Here is a 27,321-nt window from a genome sequence, read left to right as displayed (position 1 = left end):
ACATTTTAGGATTCCTTGTTAATTTCCAAGCATTGTTTCAATAATCTAAACATTTTATTGCAGTGTTTATGTAGATTGTAAATTAAGTTGCTATATATGCAATCATTATTGCTAAATAAACACCTTACAGGTCTTGTCATTAACTCTTATAGAAATGAAAAGGCTGATTCTTGTTATATAAACATATCTATGTTCTAATCTGAATAATTACTTATTAATTAGTTATATACATTTGTACATAAAAATTATTTCAAAGTAATTTTTATTACATGTAATTAGTAAAGTCTTTATATTAGCTATACATAGTTGAAAACAAAAATCTCAAGAGTTGTTAGAATAATTCTTTCTCAAATGTATAGTATACTCTTGTACATTTGTACATGTATGTCTTATAGGACTCTCAAACAAGTAAACGTACATGTAGTTATAAATAAAAATAGGTTTATATATATCTTAAATGTATTGCATTTGTGTTTGATAACTGAATCCTCTTTAAAAGTCGGGCCAGTATTCTATATTACCCAGTATTGCCCAGTATTACCCAGTAAAACCCAGTAAAACCCGGGTTTTCCCAGTATTTTCCACTGGGCTGGGCAATACTCATAAAACCCGGGTTTTTGCCAACCCTGGTGCATCGGACTACTAACACAAAGGTTCCTGGTTCGATTCCCGTTCCGTGATGAAAATTTCAGAGACTGAATTTTCGGCTCTTCCTTGACACCATTTGTGAGTATGGTCTGACCCGTGTTAAGAGAGAGCCATATCTCTTGCACGTTAAACACACCTTTGTAGATTTCGAAAAAGAGCAGGCTAATGCCGCTACAAGGCAGCACTCGCACCCGCAAAGAGGAAAGCGATTAATTTAAATTGCAAAACTTGTTTCCCAATCCACTATAAATAAATATATTTAAACTAAGACGGGTGTCACATGTGGAACATGATCTTCCTACCCTTTGGGAGCCCCTGAGTTCACTCAATATTTTTTTTTGGGGGGGGTGTTACTCAATCTGTAGTTTTATATGTTATGTTTTGTATACTGTTGCTTGTCTTGTTCGTTTTTTGCCCGGCTTTGTCAGTTCGTTTTTAATTTTTAGTTTGATGTCCCTTAGATATATTTCGTCACTATTCAAGTAATAAAAGGTTTAAAAATTACAGATCAGTGTAGCTAAATGTATCATGATAACGATTTGGTTCTATATATATATCACCGTGAGCAAATTAAGTCATTTTCGCGGATATTTGTCTTATTGCGTTAATCTTCTTCACTTTACTTTGAGGGGATTTTTTGGACGATTTTCATTACTGCAAGTTAATGTCTTTAAAGTAAAATAATACCAAAGGGACAATCAACATCTCAAACCATGAATCAAATAAAGTTAATTTAAACCATGAACAAAATAAAATTAAAGTCCAAGAGACGAACAACAGTCCAAAAAAGACAGCATACCATGAAAACGAACACTCCTAAAACAGCGAATGATCTTATGAGGTCAGGATGGGTATTTAACTTTTTCATTTTGTTATTTCACAACTGCTTATAGTGTTTTACATACACAATGACATGATTTTGTATTTTTAAAGCTTATGTAGAAAATACTCAAAGCATCTTTTATTCAAATAATGAAAGCGATTAAACTTCTAAACACATTTAATTTGACTTACTATAACACGATTTTAAACTAAACAAGAAGCAGCCGCATTTTATTTAGTTCGTTTACATCCCGCCTTAAACAACCAAGTGTTTCTGAACAAGGTTACTTATTTTAATGTTGCCTACGATTTAGTCGCAAAGTAATGTTTGCATTTAAACATGATTACAAAAAGTAAAAAAGTTTGACTTCGCAAAAAACATAGTTTAACCTCAATTATCTCGCATATATTCTTTACTTACTTTAAATACCCCTTCTTTTATTATGGAAAATCATTTTCCTCCCTGATATTCACAATTAGCGATGTGCTATTTTAACATAGATTAACAAAATGATCGCTATTTGCAGATGGCAGATTTTTGGACAACTGCAAATACTTCAATAGAAGGCTGTTCCATGAACAATAATTAATAATTGCATCTTAAAATTACAAAACAAATATTCCTTGACCTAAAACATATACAATTATCTATTTTTTTAGCATACAAATATCGATTCCCCAAGATATATTTTGCTTTTTGAATAATTTTTCATTTTTTTAGGATTTGTGATAAATTTCAATTTTTCGGGAAATTTTTAGCATCGAATCTCTTATTTTTTGTTTGATTTGGAAATTATGTATCATGTTCCATGAAGTTCATATGATCTTTTGGAAAATTTTATGGTACAAGAATTAGAAAATGGCGTTTTATTTAGTAATCGCAAAATTTGGAATGTTTTTTCATGACCTTTGACCTTGATTTTACAAAAATTGCACCGAACGAATTTTTTACGACCGGGCAAAACAGAAAGTACAGATTAACAGCTTTCGAATGATATATAATACAGCCGTGTATTAGGTGGGTGCATTAAAGTCGTTAACTAAGCGTCTTTTTAGAAATAAGTCACTCGCCTAATTGTATGTAAATGTTCTGTTACACATTTTAAGGTGGGCCATTTTTGCCATTTTTGCCATTTTATTACTTTTTGTTTTGTTTTCATTTTATGACATATATCATTATGACACATACTCGATGAGTCATGTATGATTCGTGTAAAACTCGATACTACAATGTATAATCAATCTTAACACTTTTTTTTATAATATTGATATATATGTATATTCAAGATAGCAAAACAACGTTTGTTAGTTATTTAATCAGCACAACGTAAGTGATTATGGTAACTTTGTGTTCATTGTTGTGTAAAGACAGTTTACCCTTTTGTCATTGTAAGAAGTTATGTCTATGTACGTTTTTACATTTAAGATAACTGCCTCAGTCTTCTCGAGGTTAAGGCTTTAAACCACGGCCAGGTCGAATAAAAAAGAGTATAATTGATATTTATAACGTACTGTCAGAGTACGCGCCTTTTAGGGATTACAGCAAAGACCGAGTCGGCTCGGAGTCGGAATATTGTGCTCGAGTTAGGTGATATGCTTCCCTGCGGACTGTTACCTTGTGAACTTACGTTCTATAATTCTGACTCAACGTGTCGGTCAATACAAAGCACTGTTGATGTTCATATAACATTACTATTCTTGTCATGGATATGCATAATAATTTGATATATATCATATATCATATATCATTCAAATATATTGAATCCAAATTGACCAAAAATCAACAGTTATATAGATTCTCTCAAGGTTTATTTTGTATTCCTATCCTCAAAATGAGAGAATCAGTCGCGAACTTTTAATTTAAATTTAAGTATTTGAAGTGGCACTTAATATTAGTTTATATATAATTTATATAAAGAAAAAAGAGTAAAAAATGAGAAAAAAAAATGATACTTATTAGATAACAGTTTTGTGCCGCATTGTTTGTCGTGTGTTCTGTTTTTTTGTTCGGTTTAGATGTGTTCAAGTAATGAATGCGTCTATTTATTTATCTATCTACTTAAAAAAAATGTATACCTTGTCCGTTGAAATTGCTACAGAAAGTTACATTAATACAGCAAAACGCCTGAATAAGTTTATAAAAAAGGAACAATAACATCATTATACAATATCTCTCCCAAAAAAAGGAAAAGTAAAAATAAGGTATTACACAACTGAAAATAAAGAGATTCACTTTTACTTCACTCGTTTCTGCACACGGAAAAGTTCAATACATGTAAGTACATGTATGCATGTAACTTTTTTTGAATCACATGTAATAATTCATTTTAGTATGTTGTTTTACGACAAATGTTATACGAATTTCCGTATTAACGATGGGAGCGAGGTTTTTCTATATCTTCTCTAATGCAGAAACATGCTACAAATGTATCCCGGACTTTCTACATGTATAGCTATTACTGTTATTTCAATTGGATCTAAATACAAACTATAACAAAATTGAGAATGGAAATGGGGAATGTGTCAAAGAGAAAACAAGCCAACCAACGAGCAGACAACAGCCGAAGGCCACTTATGGGTCTTCAATGCAGCAGGAAACTCCCGCACCCGGATGCGTGGTCAATAAACAAAAATGTATACTAGTTCAGTGATAATGGACGGCATACTAATGTAGGCATATATTTATGAATAATATAGAATATAACACATGTGTCTTACTTGGTATTGCCTATTATGATCAATGCCAATCCAAACATGACCAGGTGTAGGTGGTGTTAGATCAACCGTTACTCCATCACTACAGATATTTGTTTCGTATAAAACCTCTGTCCATTTCTCATATTCTACCTCTTTCCTTGGTGCATGGATACACACTATGTATCGTTTACCATGTTCTAGTTCGTCTTTAGTGCTGAATATAGCGTTAATGTATTCTTTTTCTATAAAATGTTGGAATGCATAAGTTAATGGTGGGATATATAATGATTTCCATAACGTTGCACTTATTGCTATTTAAGTCTTGTGATATTTGTCTTCAAACAAGCCTTTTGTAACTGATTAAACTGCTATATCGGTTCATTGTAAATTTATGTCATTTTGTTCGTTTGTGGATAAGTGTCGTCCGTATTTGATCACATTTTCTGTAACTGAATATTACAGTTTTTGTTCTGTGATTTGGCACCAATGAGACACCACTGCTCTATGTTTGCCGAAGCGCTGATTTTACTTTAATGTTATTAACTTTAATTTGAGTCGTTAGTTGTTTCTTTTTGAAGTGTTGCTCTACAATGTTTCTAACTTGCGGTTGATGTTAGCTTATTATACCGTATTGAGTTTTCGTAAAGTTCAAGTCAGTACATATACAATGTAATAACCCGTAGCTGTTTACGTCAATGTCCGTTGGTCTTGTTTGGTTGTTATCTCCTTGTATCACTTTTCGTTTTATTCGTATACTGATTTTTAATATTAATTGTTTTACAATATGGGTTCTTTTCTTCACACGAACAGAAAATGTTCCAACATGACTTGATTAATTCTTTGACATCTTTGATATACACAAAAGGTAATATATTTAATAAGATAAATAGAATACAGAATAATTATTCGGAAATGAATTGAATTAGTTTGTACCTGTAAATCCACATTTAACAGAATCAGGGTGCGAACATGGATCCCTCAATTGAAGCTTTGCATCATCCTGGTAATAACTTGTGACATCTAAATTTTCTGAGTCGATCACAGCCCAGGTGTAATTTTTGTGACGTAATAATGGCCATGTTGCAGAGATTATGTTCTTATAAGGTGAATAGTCAACGTCAAGTACCTCCCATCTACCGTTTTCCTCTAAGATGATGTCATGTCCATATCCATCGAGTATTTCACCGTCTAAAACATTCGACAGTTTTCACTTTAAATTTTAACATCACTTTACATAGGATACAACGACATTGCGATATTTAATAGTTGAAACTATTGATAAATTAATTAGAAATATTATTCCACTTGCATCTATCTATATATCTGAGGACACACTTGTCGATCTCTTAATTCAAACAAATTTATCAAATATTTGTTATTTCATATTTGACCTCAAATTAAAGTAAAGAAAACAACATATACAGTTAAGTGAGCTTCATATCTGATCTTACATTTACAATTGGGAATGAGGGTAGGTGCAGAATACACATTAGTATTATTAAATAAGCTTGCATTTGATGTCATGTCATAATTTCCTAAATGGTTGGTATAAGAATGATATTTGACTCGGATTTCCTGGTGATGATGACGCACGATGTCTGTCAAATAACTTGTTATACAGCAAAAAGTGCAATAAATAATGTAAGAGTGTAACACAGAAGTTTATCTACCATGAAATTGGAAGTTTGTCTTCGACTTCTGAGCACGTATGCATAAAACCACTTAAGTTAAAAAATCAAATCGTAGTACTAATTTATCGTTTGACATTTAAAAAAATCTCTCCATTCGGAACAAATCTGAACTTAAATAACTTTATACATACGGGCCAAGAGTTTGAACCGCCATGCACAACATTTGTAAATAAATCTACATAGAGTAGACATTTTTTTTCATACGGATTATTAACAAAATAGGAATAATAAGAAGATAAGGGCCATCCGTAATTTACGATGTATTAGGGTTTTTATACTTGTTTCAGACCGATTATATCCTTTTCCCGATTGTCACATCTTGAAATGTAGATTTGCATGGTGATGGAAACAGGGAAAATGTGAGACGCCTACTCTGACATCACTTTCAATATTTGTTTTTGTTATCATGATTTGTATTTTTTTAATCAATTTATGAGATTAAAACTTAGATAACATAGACAAATGATAGCTTGCTGTATAATCATCAAACCAGAAGAAAAAAGTAAAAAGTACAAAACAACACTGGAAGCTGTTGTACCCAAATATTGTATTTATTTATGGAAATTTTCACTACATGCCAATATATATTAAAAGAAGATGGGATATGATTGCCAATGCGACAACTCTCCACAAGAGACCAAACTGACACAGAAATTAACAACTATAGGTCACCTATAGGTCACCGTACGGCCTTTAACAATGAGTAAAGCCCATACCGCATAGTCAGCTATAAAAGGCCTCGAAATGGTAATGTAAAACGATTCAAACGAGAAAACTAACGGCCTAATCTATATAAAAAAAGATTATCATAAAAACAAGAGGTGCCTCTTCGTGTCTCTTAACTCACAAATTTTCTCGCTGAACAATTAATATGATTTGATTAACATATAACTTTTAAACTAGCTGTATCTGCCGATATGATTTTTTTTTATCAAAAAAAGGTGTGATTAAAACACATGTACAATTAATGCTCAATCTTTATACATGTTTACCAATTTGCTATTGTTGATGAACTCTGTTGTATTTATTTTTCGGTATGTAATAAATTAAAAAGCTAATTCATATGTATCATTCGGTCTTTTTTCCCAATTAAGTTGTAAGTCAGAAAATAAATCTAGCATATTGAATTTCAATGATTGATTTGTGTTTACTACCATTTTCAGCACTTCTTATTGGCGCTTACATTTTATTGGTTTATTAAAGTGGAGTCTAAAAAAACCCACTGATCTTCGACTGGCTTGATGCATTATTTTTTTTTTTGAATTTTGGATCCTCAATGCTCTTCAACTTTGTACTTGTTTGGCTCTATAAATATTTTGATATAAGCGTCACTGATGAGTCTTACGTAGACGAAACGCGCGTCTGGCGTACTTAATTATAATCCTGGTACCTTTGATAACTATTATAACCTTTTGTCATTCAGTTATTAGTTTTCTGTATAGATCCCTGGTATTAGTTAAACATTCTCACTATTCAAATGAGGTTGTGTCTGGTACGAAATGTCAATATGCTTTTATAGTTATACATTCCGATGATATTGATGATATGCTTTTTATAGGCACCTTATTCAAACTTAAATTATTCTACATGTATCTCCCATAAATTTAGATTATCGCGAAACAATCGTTTTTACTAACTTTTTTCAAATATTGTCAATGGTGGCCAAAACGCTATATATTATACATCCTTTTAATGCGCACAATGAAAATAAATCACAACATGACTGCAATTTCTATTCTATGATATGAACGTACCCAGTGTTTTCTCTTGAATTCCGACAGCATCTATTACAATATTCGGTACAATCAGAGAATCGCCATTCCGGATTGTACACGTCTTAATCTCTTTTGAAATCATAGACCATACTCCAGCTTTATTGTAGCCTCTTATAAAAACCTTGCGACATTTTGAGAAATCCAAACTGTTGTTTAAAGATATCACAAAACGTGCCTACAAAAAAAAACCCAATACATATGTATAAAATGGTAAACTAAAACTGATGCAAGTCTAGCAGTGAAGTGATAGCAATTTGTATATTATATTAATTCGCACAATAGTGAGATCATATACAAATAGTTTATACAAGTGATTGGTGAAGCTAGCTTTAAAACCAAGTTTAATCCACCATTTTCATGCTTGTTCCATGTCAGGAATATGACAGATGTCATCAATTCGTTTGATGTTTTATTGCCATTTTAAAAGGGACTTTTCTTTTTGAACTTCCTCGGAGTTCAGTATTTTTGGTGATTTTACTTTTTACTGATATAATAATAATCTAGTTTGAAATGGAAAACATTATGATTAAGTTAAACGCCTTTGTAACATTGTTCATCTATTTATCCTCTAATTCTGAACCAAGTATAGATAGACGTATTAAGCTTTGACACACTTTGGTGTAATTTGTTTTGGTTTTCAATATTATTCGACTTCGATTTAGCTTGCTGACTATTTCGTGTGCGTTTAGTATCGTTGTTGACTTTTGTCAAGATTAAACGCTTTAAATGGAAAGATGAATACACAATAATTACATGCTCCATGTCTACTGCAGTCAAGTTGTCAATTTCATTCCAAACTGTATGCAATCCAACATTATCTCCTAATGCCCATTCATAAAATGTGACAACACCCTGCGCTTCTTTGTGGTCTTTGATATCAGGATCATACATCTTCTCAAATGTAACATAAAGCTGAAACAGTAAAGAAATACATAACTGTTCTTGTATATGCTTTGCACTACAACAAAAATACAAAAACAAGATAAGTGTTAATGTAACGACAATTTTGCCAATAAGTGAACACTTCGTACATAAATTAGGCAATTAGTTTTCTCGTCTGAATTGCTTTACCTTCGTCATTTCGGGGTCTTTTGAAACAGTTGATTTTCTATATACAAATGATATATTTTTAATGTCATTTTGAGCAAAACTGGTTTGAATTTTCAAATTGCAATCGGATTACTTCTTTATGTCATATTATATTGTGGTTTGAACAACCGTTTTAAACGTCAACGCCAATTTTTAGACTATTTCATTTCGTAAGTTAATCATACTTGTTTAACGTACCTGATTCATATTTGTCATATTCACAAGTTGAAGGGTTATGTTACCGGTGGATGGAGGAGATATTAAAACCGTTACACCATTACCGTACACAGGAGGAAAACATAAGTTCTCAGCACAGAATTTCACAACAGCTCTGTATGAATTTCCTGGTTTCAAGTCTAAGTCACTCAACGTAGCATACTTGTGTCGACCAATATACTCGTAGTCTTTGAATACTTTCCAAATATCTGAAGGGAAAATAAGAATATCATAGCAGTACATAACTGATGATTGTAGTTTTTTTTTATATCTATCCGCCATAAAGTTTTAAAGTAGGGTAAAGATATCAAATTCATATTCAAACTCTAAAGTTAAAAACAAAACAATGAAAACCAAAGACTGAGCATCACGAGTTTAACCAACAAACCGGGTTTGTATGAATGTGCTCAATTCAAACTATTTTCATCGGGGTAAAACATTATATAATAATCAGATAACAAAAAAGATCGAGTCTGCTATTTATTCGATGTGTCCTCAAAATAAAACGAAAGGAGATAATACGATCTGAAATGTTCATGAGAGGTGGGTACTAGATAACAAAAATTAAGTCAATCAGATAAATAATACTTTAAACTTGTTCACCATTGCTTCTCATATTCTATAACTGTATGTCATGTAGGGAAAATAACTATGCAATAAAATGTAACACTTTTAACAAATTAAAGCAGTATATCTCTGCCCGTTCAACTATAATTCCGTCAACAAACTAAACCGAATAGTTGTATTAAATATTTATTAAAGGTCAATTAACAACACGACCCTCTCTAAAATTTATTTCATATATTACGACAGTGATTTGTGAGCAACATCACTTTCATTTTCAAACGTTTAAATTATCAAGAGCTATTTAGATATTTAACTTAAAACTGTGTCAAGTAACATGACAACTTTTCCCTTATAAGAACATACCCCCGCTAGTTGATTATTGCTTTTTTGTATAGTATGCGTTTGTGAAATAATTACCACTAACTGAAATAGAAGTCAGTAACTTACTTCCAACTAGTCTTTCTTCTACCTTGACAAAGGCATCTCTTATGTATGGATCGTTAACAGACAATATGTCCCAATACACAGTCAAAGTTGTCGTTGAAGTTTGAAATTCATCGTCCTCGTGACAAGTTGGGCGAGTGTCCTTCAAATAATAAAAAAGCAATCAATCGAATCTAGCTACACCATCAGTTTAAAATTGAAATTTATGATCATTTGAGTACTAAATATGAGGCATCCGTAGTTCAAATGGAATGTATAGAAGATGAAACAATTAGTGTTGTCAAATCGTACACTTTTCCTAACCGGTTACTCGGATAATCGTTCGAATGATTAACCGGTTAACCGGTAGTTTAATTTGGTGTTTCAAAGCCTTATCAATAGTACCCTTCACAAAGATAAGATGTGGTATGAGTGTCAATTTGACAACCTTTCATCAAAGTCATAATTTTGCGCTTATGGAATTAAAGTTTGTCCTGTGACATTATAAGGCTTGTCTGTGAGGATTCGTGGCGAAGTTTGACTCTTAATAATCGAATACACCGTATCAACTATAGCGTTTGTACAACTTCAGATTGAAAAATAAAAAAACAATTTTCTTGATTTCGCGGAATTGATAATGTCTAAAACCAATTATTCTTTTCTTTTCTCTTGTTGTCTCCGAAAAAAAGGTGGAGTGTTTCAATCTTAAATGATTAATTATTAAAAAGAAGATGTGGTATGATTGCCAATGAGACAATTCTCCACAAGAGACCAAAATGACACAGAAATAAACAACTATAGGTTTCCGTACGACACGTTTCTTTACTTTGTTTGCTTGTTTCTTTAAGCATGTTACTCGTACTATCACGTATACACTGAGAACATTCACATTGGTTTGCATTTCACAATTGTTTAGTTAACATTTTGTTTAAAGTAAGACTAAGCCTTGCACTACGGAGGTTGTACATTTAGATGTAGGTTTACACAATATAAGATCAAAAACGAAATAATGAAGTAATTAGTAAAATCTAATCACATTACTGATTTAAAGTTACTGTTAAAAAAACATTTGTACAAATTATGTTTCTTTAAGATCCTGCCCCGAGCTCTAATTAACTTTATGTTTTTAGGATTAACAAGAGCAATCAACATACTGGACAATCAATCTGTCAAATTAATTACCCTGACGACATATTTTAAATAAAACATAACTATTTATTGATTTGAATACAAATTTATATCAAATCTATCAAAATTCAAAAAAGTCCGGTTAACCGGTTAGCGTTTTTGGTATTCGGTATTCGGTCGTTCGACCGGTTAACCGGTTAACCGGTTAACCGGTTAACCGTTGACACCACTAGAAACAATATAAAAGAGCATTTCCTTTTAACGTTAAGCAACTTATACAGCAGTAGCAGACATAACTGTTAAACAATTCACAGGTGGTATGCCTGAAAATACCATTCGTTTGAAAGTTACAGAATCACAATTGTAAAAGTTTTAAGAACAAATTATCATGGCCCCTAGTCCATCGTATTTATCCATTTTTGTCAAAGTGGTTTTATATACTGGTAATTTTTATACTTGCTACTTAAAACATCCTCTGAATTGCATAACCATGAACGGCTCCAAGGTTCTTATTCCATCATATTTTAGATCATACCGCATTATTTCAGGTAAAAGAAAAGTAAAATCACAAAAATACTGAACTCCGAGGAAAATTCAAAACAGAAAGTTCCTAATCAAATGGCAAAATCAAAAGCTCAAACACATCAAACGAATGGATAACAACTGTCATATTCATGACTTGGTACAAGCATTTTTCCATGTAGAAAATGGTGGATTGAACCTGTTGCTATAGCTAGCTTAACCTCTCACGAGTATGACAGTTGAAAGTATAAACATAATTAGCTCATTCAAAGCATTGAATCAGTGATAATACCATCTGATTCTATAACGCCGTTCAATTACTCAGTTTGATAATATTGTTTTGTTCATAATTGCTCATTTGTTGCAAAGAGTTCACTCATAAAGCAAAGCATTTCAGTATTATGTCCCCATTTCAAATATAATTCAACCTACCTGTTTATGATGACTAAGCTGAAGGCCTGGGGCGTCTAATAAAATAAATAAATTTAATGTATATAACAACTATTTTTGAATTGATAAGGTAAAACATTACTGTTCACTATTGTGACATTCGGAATTTAAAAATATACTAGAAGAAACAAATATTCAAATCCTTAAATATACTACATTAGAGCCGCGATACATTTAATTTTTTTAATAATCGTAAATATCTCGTAGTGTTTGAATAGTTTTGAAAGTTGAATTGCAAATGAGATTATAAAAGTAAAATATACCAGAGCAGTTATTGCCATTCCTCACTACAATCCCTGTAAGATGTTTGTTGATGTCCAGAACTCTGACACCATCAGAGCTAACATTGACACTCCCTGCAGTTGTTTTTGATTCTATAGTCACATAATACATCTACAATTTATCTATATAGAATTAAATCCCATTTGCTGGTGTGTACTTTTAGCATTCAATCTATCAGTGCAAGAATAACTGAATGATCAATAAAGAAACTCATTTATATTTGAAACCATTGCAATGAAGTCAGTAGCCTGTAATTCAGTGGTTGTCGTTTGTTTATGTGTTACATATTTGTTTTTCGTTTTTATATAAATAAGGCCGTTAGTTTTCTCGTTTGAAGCGTTTTACATTGTTTTATCGGGGCCTTTTACAGCTGACTATGCAGTATGGACTTTGCTCATTGTTGAAGGCCGTACGGTGACCTATATTTGTTAATGTCTGTGTCATTTCGGTCTCTTGTGGACAGTTATCTCATTGGCAATCATACCACATCTTCTTTATTATATATAAAAATTAAACAAGTAAAACTTAAAATTTCCTAGGTCGTCGAGTAGAGTTCACTGACCGCCCCTTAGAGATTTGCGCCGCGGAAGATAAAAGTGTTTCCGTTTTAGAAAATAAAAAGTGAAGTACAGAAAAACTAGCCAAAAAACCTAATATCATCAGGGAATTGATGAAAAATCTAATTACTCTGATTCTATTTAAAAAAAAACTAATGTCGTCAAAGAATTTCGCCAGACATTAACGACATAAAATATCGTTATTGCACTTTAAAAGCGTTTTTTAACATATAAAATCATATGCAGATTACTGTGAATTCATTATTCTTCGTTGGATACCAATTTCATGTATTCATGGGTTTATGTGAACCACAAATTCATATGTTCAAGGAATGACATTTTTGTTTATGCTTTGTATGCATAGATTGGTAACACCATGGAATCAAATATCCACGAAAATTGATATCAACAAAAACATTAAAATCCACAGTATGTTATCTGAATCGAAGTCACGTATTCTAAATGAACACAACTGTAATTTTGTCAAGGGAAGAAAGTCTTTTCTCAATAAGAGAAAGACTAGTAAGATAAATAAAAGTTATAACGATAACTAAAACTTTATTCTGGATATACTCTCATAGAAAGGAACGAAATGTACCGTGTTGTACTATATTTGTTTTGTAGACCTAATACCTGATTTTTTAAGGAAAAACGTTTTTTCACTGACTTTTTACCAGATTAAAGACTTTGACAAGACTTTAAAGAAATAAACAAAAGAAAATTGATGATTGTTATAAAGAACGCAAAATAATCATTCAGTGATTACAAGGACTAATTATTAAATTTATAAAGGATAAAAGCCGATAACAGTTCATATTGTAAAATATTGGACAGGTCTGAGGCCGAAAACCGAAGACCTAGGCTTGTTCATTAGTTTACAGAAAGGACTGTTAGAGGCTTATATCATATTTAAAACTTTGTTTGACACTCCGAAAATGGTAAAAAAAAGAAAAAAAAACTAGATGTGTCAAAGCGACACGAATGACCCCGTCTCAAAAAGTTGAAAAATCTGCAATTTCAATAACACATGTGGACACTAACATGATATGATGGTAGTCTCACATATCAAAAATTAGCTGAAAATCTGGAGGCGTATAGAAATAAAGTCTGTATAACTGTGATTTTCAACAATTTCAAAGTTGTAAACCCTTAATTTTGGAAAAATCAAAATTAGCGGAGCGGAACGAAACCTAAACTTGATCTGTAACTCATCATGATCGAGTAACTCACATACCAAAAACCAGGCCAATATCTAAAAGCGTTTGTAAGAAAAGTCTATATAACTGTGATTTTCAACAATTTATCAAAGTCCATAGCCCGTAATTTCGGCAAAAATTAGTGGAGCGGAACAAAACTTAAACTTGATCTGTAACTCATCATGGTTAACTCACATGCCAAAAATCATCCCAATATCGGAAAGAGTTTAGAAAAAAAGTCTGTATAACTGTGATTTTCAACGATTTATCAAAGTCCAAAGCCCGAAATTTCGGCAAAAATTGGCGGAGCGGAATAAAACTTAAACTTGATCTGTAACTCATCTTTGTTAACTCCAATACCGAAAATCAGCCCAATATCTCAAACTGTTTAGAAAAAAAGTCCGTATAACTATGATTTTCAACCATTTATCAAAGTCCAAAGCCCGTAATTTCTGCAAAAATTAGCGGAGCGGAACGAAACTTTAATTTAATCTGTAACTCATCATGGTTAACTTACATACCAAAAATCAGCCCAATATCTGAAGGCCTTTGGGACAAAACTCCGTATAATGGTTTGTTGCGGAATGACGGAATGACGGAATTTCGGAATTACGGAATTTCGGACAAGGGTAAAACTATATGGCAAAAAACATGCAAAGATTTATTTTCATCAAGAGTGAAAATTGTTTTGTGAATAATATTTTTTACATCAAAATATATCCTACATGTTGGCACCTTCAAATTAAACAGTAACTCAGCTTAAACAATAGACAAGAAGAAAGTACAGCTGAAGGTTAACAACATGTATTACTACGTACATGAAGAATAAACACCGGGTATGCGTATCATGATTTTTGCATGCGCAACTCCTTCTCTAAATATTTTCCGCGAATACCTTTACAAAAAGGTATTTTAAATGGACAAATAATGAAAGTATGTTCATAATACAAAAAAAAACGAAGAAAGTGATTAGTACTAGTGCTTGTGTTGTTTCAAACTTTGGATAAAAATGTGTATTCAGAATCTTTTCAGATATATTCTTTTTCAGTAGATTGTAAAGAGGGTTTAGATATCAGCTAATAATGGCAAGTTTTATATATATCATATTTCAAAATATAGTCCTCTTTTATTAGTGTCTTGTTTCTTGTTTCTTCTTCGGTGTTATTTATTGCTATGTGATTGACAATACAAAGAATAGCATATGAAGAAAGGTTCACGTTGAACCATATCGAGTACATCGCAGTCGATTTTATTTCAAATATATAGTATTGTATTCAGATATCGCAGATCAAATTTATTCGTTCATTGTTTAATCATACGTTTTTTGATTGAGTTAAGTCTGCCAATTGATATTTTATCGTATATTTTTCTTTGTTGTGATGTTATGCTATTGTTTCAGGAAAAAGGGAGAAGGTTTGGATCCATTAAAACGTTTAATCCCGCTGCAAATGTTTGCACCTGTCCTAAGTCAGGAATCTGATGTACAGTAGTTGTCGTTTGTTTATGTAATATATACGTGTTTCTCGTTTCTCGTTTTGTTTATATAGATAAGACCGTTGGTTTTCCCGTTTGAATGGTTTTACACTAGTAATTTTGGGGCCCGTTATAGCTTGTTGTTCGGTGTGAGCCAAGGCTCCGTACTTTAACCTATAATGGTTTACTTTTTAAATTGTTATTTGTATGGAGAGTTGTCTCATTGGCACTCACACCACATCTTCCTATATCTATTAGTATGAACAAATAAAGATAACAACGCGCATTCAGTTATATTCTTTTGCATGTTTTGTTGTTCGTCGGAATTTACATCTGAATTACCCTCCCCCTCTTTGCAAGGTCGAGTCGCTCTTCTTTGCCGTTTATTTGTGTATTGATTTGATGTTCCTTATGTTATGTTACCGAAACATGATTTTATTTCTCGATATTCTTGTCAACACCGAAGTGTTGACTACTGGGCTGGTGATACCCTCGGGGACGAACCGTCCACCAGCAGTGGCATCGACCCAGTGGTGTAAATAGTTATAAAAGGTACCAGGGTTATAATTTAGTACAAAAAAAATCATAAAGTTTTGTGTGACAGATAACATGCGGTTATGTCTTCCTTCATTCTGCTTCCCATATTCATCGTTGTTCATAAGCGAAGTGTTGCATTACATTCATATTTAAGCAATAATATCAGAATTAAAAACAGCAACTTATAAATCAACGTCGAAACCTAAAAATTATAAAAAAACTAGTGTTCTAGATTCGCAGTTTGTACACAGGATAAGGTTTAGGTTGTTTATGGTCCTGGTTTTGCAGCACGATCTATCAAACGTTAGAAGCATTACTGTATTGCTTTTTAATTTTAATTGAAGCTGAAAATGATGTTAAGTTAGGAAAAATAAGAGCAACACCAGATGTCAGTTTAGATAACCAAAGACGGACGAGGATAAATCTTTTGAAAAAAAAAGAAATTCATAAAAGCAACAAAAACAAGACTAACAAGGAGCATTATCAACCAATTTAAATTAGTGCTTAAAGAGAACCCTAAAACATGAGAAAAATGGCTGTGATATAAGTGTTGTTAGTGTAAAAATCAATTTGAAAGTATTTTTTCCTTTCTCAAGAAATCATTTTGATGAGTGACAAAAGTATTGTATTAGAAGGTGACTTTAATTAAATGTTTTTTTTAATTGTCATTTGTTATTTGCTTGTATTGGTGTTACCATGATAAAAAGAATTGGGGGAATTAATTTTTATTCATTTCAGTGGTTGAACGTTAATTATCATTCACCTGTAAGAACCAGTTATGCTACCTTTAGCTGTCCAATATTGTTAAGAAAGAGGAGGGCTATTCTTAAAAATATTGGACAGATAAAGGTGACATAATGGTTTCATACAGGTAAATGATAGTCAAATCACTGGAATCAAGAACGGGTAAAGCAATAGAATGACGTAACAACAATGAATAAAAAACTCCACATTATTGAGACAATTATTCGATCCGTATGATAGCGTCGACCGAAATTACCAGCCGTCTTCAATTTTATGACATCAAAATTTATGTTTCTCCGTTACTCCATCAACACGAGAGTAAGAAGCAACTAACAAAAACTAAATTTAAGTAAAGTACTTGACGAGATCCAAATTTGACTAATTCAAAGATGTAAAGGTGAATTTTACGGTTATACTATACACCGTATTTAAAACCGTATCTAAAAAAAAATCATTTTGAGGGGCCGGAAGTACATATGTCCTCAAATTTGTGAAAATGCAAATATGACACTTGATTCATCACATGTGTAATACATAATTTTTAATTATACCTTCAAAACGACTGACAACTCGTACCTGAAAAGGATGTAGAGTTAAACCATTAAAGATGTGAACATCATTTGATGCTAACTTAGCCATTACTAATACGTCACATGTTTTGGGAACTGTCCCGATACAAGCACTGAAATTAACAAGTTGATGAGGATGTTTGAAGCCGGACCATGCTACTGCTAGTGTTGTTTTTTCTGAAGTAAAATCTATATCTTCGTTATCCTTAAAAGCAAAGGGAAAACATTTTGATTATTTACTTCATAATTTCTAAAATGGATTTCAAAGAAAAAAAAAATTAAGCTATGTAGCCTTTAATCTAAGGAAATCGAAATCAGCAAATCACATTGAATTTATGATAAGTTAATTTAATATTACATTCATAATGTAAAAAAAAATGTCTACTGTGAAATGAAAAATAAACTTCTTCTATCTCTTACCCGCGAATATCGATAATCTGTAAAACGACAACAACATGGGTGTAAACATTACATTAATGTATATACATTGTAAATTTATACAGATATAGTATTTACACAAACATAAACTGATTTTGTAAAACCTCAATTTTAAAGTCAAACGATGAACTACGTGAAGGCTCCTTGCTTTGTTTGTTTTACCACCCCCGATTTGAGTATTACCTTTAGCTTTGTTCCAGATATATATGTAGGTAACACATCTGTAACTACTCCTTCTGCAGGAAGCTGAACATCATGGATGTATCTCTCCGATGCTTTCGTAACTGACAGGCCAGCCAAGTTTGTAGCTTTGATGGTAAAGTAGTAAGCATGGTGACCATGAAGCGCCCATTTTAGGTTTAAGATAGGTAACGATGTGCATGTTGGATGTTTAGTTTGAAAACAAGGTCCACCGAACTGTAAGTTTCTAAATGGCTGGATGTCGTACATGTTTGGTTTGTGACCTATTTAATCAAATTGTACAGTTAAATATTTATTAACATTAATTTTCATAACTTATCGACTCTCAATCACTGAATGATCAAGTATAAAATAAACATCCTGATGCAAATATATGTTCCAGACACATGCAATATCACAAAAAGCTATGCATTATACTTGACATCTCACCTATAGTAGAGTTTATTAACGTCAATGATGTATATATTTGCATCTATATTAAATATCAATTTTATTATATATACGCACCATGACATTCATTAATTAAAGTTAATCAATTTTTTTGTGTAGGATTACCTGTACCGATGAGTTAATTTTTCTTACAGAAAATTATAATGTTTCGAAATTTCATTGTGACCTCAGGGACAGACATTTTAGCTATTTGCCTAGTCTTTGGTTTTCTATGGTGTGTCTTCTGTACTATTATTTGTCTGTTTGTCTTTTTATTTTCAGTCATGGCGTTGTCAGTTTATTTACAATCTATGTGTTTGACTATCCGTCTGGTATCTTTCGTCCCTCTTTTGATCTTTTTTTGATATTTGGATAATGTACACATATGCTACTTGCCAACTGCGTATTGGAAATGCATCGGAAAAGGGTCATCTGGATCCACAAAAGCACCAACTGACCAATTTGCAATTAGATTTTCATCTACCAATTTAACGTCAATCTGAACACCAGAAAACTGTGGTTTTGTTGTGTCAACAATAAATGGACCAATACTCTGTAATATGAATAATAGTTCTATAATTAATTTTTAGTAAATTTATTATTATAACAGTACAAATACACACCAAATTTAACACTGTTGATCCACTATAGCACATCAATGAACAATCGTTTGTGGATTCAATAATCACTACATGTAGAACACACCCGCGAAATCGCGGGCGTTCAGTGTGTGATGACGTGTATAAGTTGTTGTAGAATCAATTTTGCAAAAAGATTTTATGACTAGAGGAAATTTAGGCTAGGTATCAAAAGTCTTATCATTAATTATAAGCGCCGTGAATAAACTTGGAATTGATTTTAAATAGCAAATAGACTTTGTTCACGGTATAAGTATACTCAAAGGATACAGAAAACCGTGAAAATAATTGTCATGTCCACAAGTACAATCAAAATTTTAAAACAGCCCTAAACGGAAGTCTTCTCTGGTAGCAATTAACAATTAGGAATTTACCCTCTCGAATTCTACCATACCCTTTTCATTGCGTCTTGCAAAAAAAGGGGGGTTCGACATTTCCCGAAAATTTGGCCAGAAGTAGAATTTCAATCGCTTGGAATAGTACATTTCGTGAATCTGTTTACAAATATATATCAAGAACTCCAATAAATATCATATTTCTTTCATCTCATATTTTTGTAAAATTGCGTCAAAAACTTCGTGTGGAAAAAGTGTTTGTAAATATTAAATCAATTTCTGGACCTATGGTCGGTCTAGCTATGAAAATACGGAGAGTCAATCAGAAAATAGCCCATAAAACATAAAAAAAAAAAATCTTTATGTTCTTACAAACCATCTGTGAAGACTAAATTAGTACTCAGCTGTCTAAAATTGAATTTTATTGCACAATAACTTTCATATTTGAAAAATCCGGGGCCAAAACTAAACTCCTAACTGTGTATTGCTAACTATGACTTAAAATTTCGTTCGATGACGGAAACATTATTTCCGTTTTCATCCAAAATAACCCAAAATGAATAATCGTAAGCAAGGATGACAAATGCGACAATGCATGGTACCATTAGGACACATAGTCATAATAATCAATTTATTGTGTAAGGAAGAGAAGCGACACAAAACATGAGGTCTTTTTAAAATGTAAAATAAAATAAATATTGACAGCCAATCATTGTTCGTCTAATTTTGCAGTTTGTAGACATTATCTTGATTATTATTATAGATACTGATAAACTGTAAACAACAATAATGTTCCAAAAAGTAAGATCTACAAATAATTTACTTTGACAAAATTTGTAAATTGACCCCTTAAGGAGTTATTGCCCTTAATAGTATTTTTTTTACAATTTTTCGTAATTTTTGTTTTTATTTAACAAAGAAATTCTCCTCTGAAACTACTTTTCCAAATTTATTCACACTTATCTTTGGGTGTCTAGTTTTAAAAAAATGTGTCCGATGACGCAGCCTGCTAACCAAGATGGCCAAAAAGATAGAACATGATTTGCAAGTTTTGTCTTTTATTTTTAAAATCCTTATAAAAAGAGAAAATTTGATCATTGCAAAAATGTTCACATTGTTGAGCTCTATTTATTGTTTATACATGTCTAAACTGTCAGTTGACTTTTTATAAGATTTATTGCCCTTAAAAAACATTTTTTTTTTCATTTGTGCCTACTTAATTGAAAATTAAAATAGATGCAGAGAAACTTTAAAATGATCAGCAAGACAAGTTCACAAAAAGGACAGGCTGGCCTAAATCGTCAATTGACAACTCATTAGAGTTATTTGATGATGATTTTGACCATTTTTTGCGTTTTTGCCTTACATCTGAAAATTTAAATAGAAAGTTAGCTAGGCCACAAGGATCATAGAAAACAAAATCTACAAGGAAGACAATACGAAGGAAATGGTCAGACGACTCCTGATTGGAGTTATAGCCCTTAAAGGACAATGTTCAACTTTTTTTGTATTTTGCCTTATATGTTAGAAAATTATGTTGTTTATGACGTCATCATTTCTCGTTGTGTTTTTCGTGCTTATTTGATTATAATTAGATACCCTTTCCTATTGTATTGCAATATCTCGCTCATGCACACTTTGATTTTATTGTACAATTGCTGATTTCATCATGTCGATCGTTTGTCTGAATTTATAAGTTATTAATTTCAACTGATGTATAAGGCCATCAATTCTGTAACGAAAACAATGAGGGATTTTCTACATTGTGAACAAGTTAAGATATAAATAAGTTGCATTTTAATGACTTATCAAATAGATATAACCTGTATGCCTTCAACTCCAGCTTTGCTAATTGATTTTAAGATAACGTGAAATTCCTTTCCATCTGGAACATCGGGGTGATTTAGTCTGAAATGTGTATGGTGTTTAGTTGTTCGAAATGGCACTATGTCGGGGGCGGAACTGTGTGTGGTTGAGGACAGTCCCACTTCGTAATCATGAATTAAGTTGTAATCAATTCCTGACTTCCATGACATTTTAAACTGAAAATAAAATTATTATTTAATAAAATTTTGCTTATTAAATAAGAATATGCATACATTTTAGTATACCATATTATAGAAAATACAGATGCAATATTAATGATTAACAGTGTCAGTTGTCAGTTATTGTTGAACTATAATAACATTTTATGAGTTTCGAACAGCGGTATACTACTGTTGCCTTTATTTAAGACTGTAAATGATTCGCTTATAGCGTGTGCACAATTTCAAGATCAGGCCAATCCAGAATTACAGTATCAATTCAATAAAAACATTGACCAGTGCAACTAAAAGTAGACGCAACATGGGGAATTTCCTAGTTTGGGTATACATGTGGTTCATATATCTGTACAGCTGTCAAAGTTTGCCTTACTTCTTTTGTTGTCTGTTAAAAGATTATGACTTGAGTATTGCTGGCATGCGTATTGTATTTTTGCTCTTACTATATCATTGAATCCGAGTTAACTAAGTATTTCTTAATGTTTCGCTTCAACTATAATGAAGGCATTAGGTAAATGCCAGACTGGTTAAATATTAACTACTCATACAAACCTGAGATGCTTCAACTACAACTGCTAGTATATTTAAGTTATCGGAGTGTTTACAGAGTTTGCTTCCGTAACTTGACAAGGGTTTACCAATAGGGAATACAGTGATATTTTGTTCTTTGGAAACACTGAAATTGGAAAATGAGTATCTTAAACCAAGATCAATAGAAGTTTCAGAAAAATAAAGTCACGTTTTGGAATCAAAAACTGCTGTATAAGCGTATCCCTTTTTTAAGTAGTTTAAGTGCGTTATAAATATTACTGTTTGAATAGCAAGTTTTTAAACTAACAATTCTGGTGCACAAGTTTCTATGGTTAATTTAAAAGTGCATTGAACATAATAAAGGAAATTAGGAAGATGATGATTCGCCGCAATCGATTATATATCTTCTCCAAAAGACGATACAGTAGTTTTTCGTTTGTTTATGTTTTATTAATTATTAATGTGTGTTCCTTAAATTCTATTTAAACTTGTACTGTTTATATCAGGAGTGCGATTAATGAAACGATTAATTACACTTTTTTGCTATCTGTATTACTAAAAGGTAAAATCTCAAAAATACTGAACTAAGAGGAAAATACAATCGGAAACTCCATAATCACATTGAAAAATCAAATAACAAAACACAACAAAAACGAATGGACAAGAACTGTCATATTCCTGACTTGGTACATAAGAGTTTATTCAAGGGTATAATGTGTTAAATCGTGAAGTTTGTGTATTATTTATTGCAAACTGCTGAACATTTTTATTCTTTTGTCTTTTTGTTGCTGCTACTTATTAAATGTTTGTCTTTTATAAGGTCACAACGTAGACTAATCTGTTAAATTTGTTTTGAATCAGACGTATTACGTTTAAGATCTCCGTTTGTATCTCTTTGTATATTAGAGTAATTTTCCATTTCTATCTGTATATGATGAATGTATCTGTCCACTTTTATGCAATGTTTCAATGTTTTCGCTGTTATATTACAACTTTGCCTTTGATAAAATGTGTTTGCCTATATAAAAGATGTTTTGTGAAGAGTCATAACTTAATCGACAATTACCAATTTAACATTGACTATATACTTTAAACATCAAACCCATCATAATTTCTTTGTTTATAACCCAACACTGAGTGACTTAACCATATATGCATGTTTCTATTTTCTAAGATAACGAACTTATTAACCTATCTGATAATTTCTAAACTTTTAGGAGTAATTCGTTGGTGGGACAATCGTATCTCATTCGTTTGTAACAAATGCAATTAGATTTTCCTTTTTTGTGGAAAGTAAAATTAAAATTTTGTGTTATTGTTTCTTACTTGCAGCTAGAACTAATATTCCCTACTAGATGTGTCTGTAAAACATGATCGAGCAACCATACACTTCCGGTATTATCTTGAATAAGTCTTGCCCTCGTTTTGGAACCCTCAAATACAAAGTCTTTTACATATGGTATAGTTGTCATTACAGTGACACCATCAGAACAAACAACATTTGAATTTTCCATCGCTCTATTAACAGCTAAGACTGATATAAAATATGTTCCTTCATTAGGAGCATCAAAAGAAGCAAATGTATTATACGTTTTCTGCGTCTACAATAAAGCAGATAACTTCATTTAAAGTCAATCCAGTGGTTTATCATCATCAACATGACATTGTCAATATAACAATTTATATAGAGGCTGTTATGATAAGCGAAAATAATTTATTGGTAATATTTAGTTAGAAGGTATAACACATATTTAATTGTCGACAAGTCTTTTATACATACACTTATGGCGGCAACGAAACTTACTTCCTGTCTTCTATGTTTACGGAGGGCCCCAATGCTAGTTGTTTCTCTGTATACATGGAAGACAGGAAGTGTACCCAAATTCCTTTTAGTGACGTTTGTATCTACCTATTATCTAAATGTCTGCATAATATTAGAAAGATTGAGAGATCAGGGTGTTTTCACCATTGCCCTGTGCCCTTTGTCCTGAAATTTTGATAATTTTTAGCTGAAAAGTGACAATCTAAGCCCTGCATAAATATCGAAGATGACATTATTCTGGGAAATACTTCTGATACAACCTTTATATATAGAGAGTCTATGATTGAATGGAATTTTATGGACATTAAAAGACCAGGGGGTCTCACCCTCATTTAAGCGGTCTCAGGTAGGTTTTCACTATATAATTTGAATATCCAACTGGCAATTTGGGCGCTCCGTAAACATGGAAGACAGGAAGTGTACCCAAATTCCTTTTAGTCACGTTTGTATCTACCTATTATCTAAATGTCTGCATAATATAAGAAAGATTGAGAGATCAGGGGGATTTCATCATTGCACTGTGCCCTTTGTCTTGAAACTTTGACAATTTTTAGCTGAAAAGTGACAATCTAAGCCCTCCGTAGATATCGAAGATGACATTATTCTGGGAAATCCTTTTGATACAACCTTTATATATATACGGTCTATGATTTAGTTGAATTTGATGGACTTTGAAAGACCAGGGGGTCTCATCCTCATTTAAACGGTCTCAGGTAGGTTTTCACTACATAATTTGAATATCCAACTGGCACTTTGGGCGCTCCGTAAACATGGAAGACAAGAAGTGTACCCGAATTCCTTTTAGTCACGTTTGTATCTACCTATTGTCTAAATGTCTGCATAATATTAAAAATATTGAAATATCAGGGGGATCTCACCATTGCTCTGTGCCCTTTGTCCTGAAAATTTGACCATTTTTAGCTGAAAAAGTGACAATATAAGCACTCCGTAGATACCGAAGATGACATTATTCTGGGAAATCCTTTTGATACAATATTTACATATACATAGTCTATAATTTTGTTGAATTTGAAGGACTTTGAAAGACCAGGTGGGTCTCATTCTCATTTAAGCGGTCTCAGGTAGATTTTCACTATATAATTTGAATATCCAACTGGCACTTTTGGCGCTCCGAAAACATGGAAGACAAGAAGTGTACCAAAAATCCTTTAAGTCACGTTTGTATCTACCTATTGTCTAAATGTCTGCATAATATTAGAAGGATTGAAAGATCAGGTGGATCTCACCATTGCCCTGTGCCCTTTGTCCTGAAATTTTGACAATTTTTAGCTGAAAAGTGACAATATAAGCACTCCGTAGATATCGAAGATTACATTATTCTGTGAAATCCTTTTGATACAACCTTTAAATGTACAGAGTGTATGCTTTAGTTGAATTTGATGGACTTTGAATTACCAGGGGGGTCTCATCTTTATTTAAGCGGTCTCAGATAGGTTTTTAATATATAATTTTATTATCCAACTGGCACATTTTGCGCTCCGTAAACATGGAAGACAAGAAGTGTACCCAAATTCCTTTTAGTCACGTTTGTATCTACCTATAATCTAAATGTCTGCATAATATTAGAAAGATTGAGAGATCAGAGGGATCTCACCATTGCCATATGCCCTTTGTCCTGAAATTTGAACAATTTTTAGCTGAAAAGTGACAATATAAGCCCTCCGTGGATATCGAAGATGACATTATTCTGGGAAATCCTTTTGATACAACCTTTATATATACAGAGTCTATATACTTATTCGTCCAATTTTGTGTACATTGAAAGAACAGGGAGGTCTGACCGTCGTTTAAGCGGTCTCAGGTAGGTTTTGACTATATATTTCTGTTTTTTTTGCTTTTCATATTTACATGTATTTCTATTTGTAGTTCTATATGTTTCTAAAGTGATCGGTTTTTAATTTTGTTTTAAATTTTTTTATATATTAAATAACATTTTTGGCGTCGTTATATTGATAAAAACCTATATATCATAAAGACAAATATTGTAAAACGATTTCCTATGTATCTTTTTGCTCCTTTCAACTTTAAAAGTCATGCTTTTAATATTATCAAATATAATATTATTAATGATTTTCAAATAAAATTGAATATCCGACCGACTGCTAGCAGCCGGTTGGGTATTGAATATCGAATAACGAATTACGAACCGGCTGCTAAATTCACATCCATGAATTCTCTCATATTTCAATCCTATAATGCCGCAATATTTTACACTGCTGCAATATGTTATCAAACGTACCAGGCTTATAATTTGATACGCGTGTTTCGTCTGCATAAGAATCATTAGTGACACTCGGACCAAAATAGTTAGAAATCCAAACAAGTTCAAAGTTGAAAAGTATTGAGGACTCAACATTCCAAATACCGTAAAGGATGTGTCTATGTCTGCGATTAGAAAATCATTATTTCGAATAGTTCATACTTTAACAAACAGTAAATTTATAAAAATGACCATTTAATTGAAATTGATATCAATACCGAGATACTGACTACTAAGCTTGTGATACCATCAAAAACGAAACGTCCACCCGTAGTGGCATCGACTTAGTGGAGTGAATAGTTATTAAGGGTACCAGGCTTTTAACTTGATACGACACAAGTGCGTTTCGTCGAACCATCCGTGACGCTAAGATCAAAAACCAATTAACCTAAAGCTAAAATGCAGGAAAATTTATTAGGTTTTACCAATACCTGTCCATTTTAAGGTAAAATGCATGAAATGCATTGGACTTTTAATGGAATACTATTATGAAAGTGTTACGGTATAGCATACAATTAGCATAATGAATGAAGTGTTTTAAATCATTCGAGATGCTGTGTTTACATCCCATGAACATTTTATATGTCATTTGCTTTTCAACTGACATTATCGCCAACGTCAACGTCAGTAATCTGCTAAATAAAGTTTCATATTAACTTTATATTTATACGATAAGTTTCAAAAATGCTTTATACCTTTGTGTTTCTGTATAACCTCCTTCATTGAACACTGAAAAGGTCGGTCACATAGCAGCTACTAAACAGAACCAATACAAAACAAATTTTAGAAATATATGTTTTACACGGTGTTTAAATTGTAAATTAGAAACAAATATATAATATAAATGATTAGCAATGCCCGCCTGAGATGGCCATTATCAAAACGGTTACCTCAGGTCCTATGCATAGATGTCAATGTCTAAATCGAATTGTTTTCAAAAAAGTCTATTTAGGAAAGGAGTACCTTATTACTATTCTTGAATTCTTCATTTGTAAAACAGTAGTCAGCAAAGATAAATCGATAGAATTCTACGCCACTCTCTCTATCGAAAAAACCTTCCCAATGTGCGTCTAAGTGTAAATCTGTTTGGTAGTCCACTTCTGTGTCACCTCTGATACCGTCATGCACAGTGCCCTCGTGCGGTGGCGAAACATCTATTGTAATCTTCAAAGGAAAGATAACGACATTAAATTTTGTTTCAAATTGAATTATATTCAA

General features: G+C 32.2%; 2 protein-coding genes across 2 annotated transcripts in view; both read right to left on the bottom strand.

Moving 5' to 3' along the window:
* Positions 1–18,280, bottom strand: part of LOC139529858 (uncharacterized) — a 47,441-nt gene extending 29,161 nt beyond the window's left edge. The window contains exons 1-10 of the mRNA XM_071325797.1: positions 18,008–18,280; positions 17,394–17,591; positions 12,292–12,421; positions 12,011–12,045; positions 9,953–10,091; positions 8,921–9,147; positions 8,387–8,545; positions 7,613–7,808; positions 5,101–5,355; positions 4,189–4,409 (exon numbers count right to left, since the gene is read on the bottom strand). Coding sequence (XP_071181898.1) covers positions 4,189–4,409; positions 5,101–5,355; positions 7,613–7,808; positions 8,387–8,545; positions 8,921–9,147; positions 9,953–10,091; positions 12,011–12,045; positions 12,292–12,421; positions 17,394–17,591; positions 18,008–18,274 — 1,827 coding nt within the window. The 5' untranslated portion in view covers positions 18,275–18,280. The remainder of the gene's footprint in view (positions 1–4,188; positions 4,410–5,100; positions 5,356–7,612; positions 7,809–8,386; positions 8,546–8,920; positions 9,148–9,952; positions 10,092–12,010; positions 12,046–12,291; positions 12,422–17,393; positions 17,592–18,007) is intronic.
* Positions 18,281–18,842: 562 nt separating this feature from the next.
* The window catches only part of LOC139482930 (uncharacterized), a 96,789-nt gene continuing 88,310 nt past the window's right edge, over positions 18,843–27,321 (bottom strand). The window contains exons 15-19 of the mRNA XM_071266958.1: positions 27,067–27,267; positions 23,327–23,601; positions 22,022–22,145; positions 21,251–21,469; positions 18,843–19,007 (exon numbers count right to left, since the gene is read on the bottom strand). Coding sequence (XP_071123059.1) covers positions 18,843–19,007; positions 21,251–21,469; positions 22,022–22,145; positions 23,327–23,601; positions 27,067–27,267 — 984 coding nt within the window. The remainder of the gene's footprint in view (positions 19,008–21,250; positions 21,470–22,021; positions 22,146–23,326; positions 23,602–27,066; positions 27,268–27,321) is intronic.

This window comes from Mytilus edulis, chromosome 7 (assembly GCF_963676685.1).
Source record: "Mytilus edulis chromosome 7, xbMytEdul2.2, whole genome shotgun sequence".
NCBI lineage: Eukaryota > Metazoa > Mollusca > Bivalvia > Mytilida > Mytilidae > Mytilus > Mytilus edulis.
This window is presented reverse-complemented; position numbering and strand designations above follow the sequence as displayed.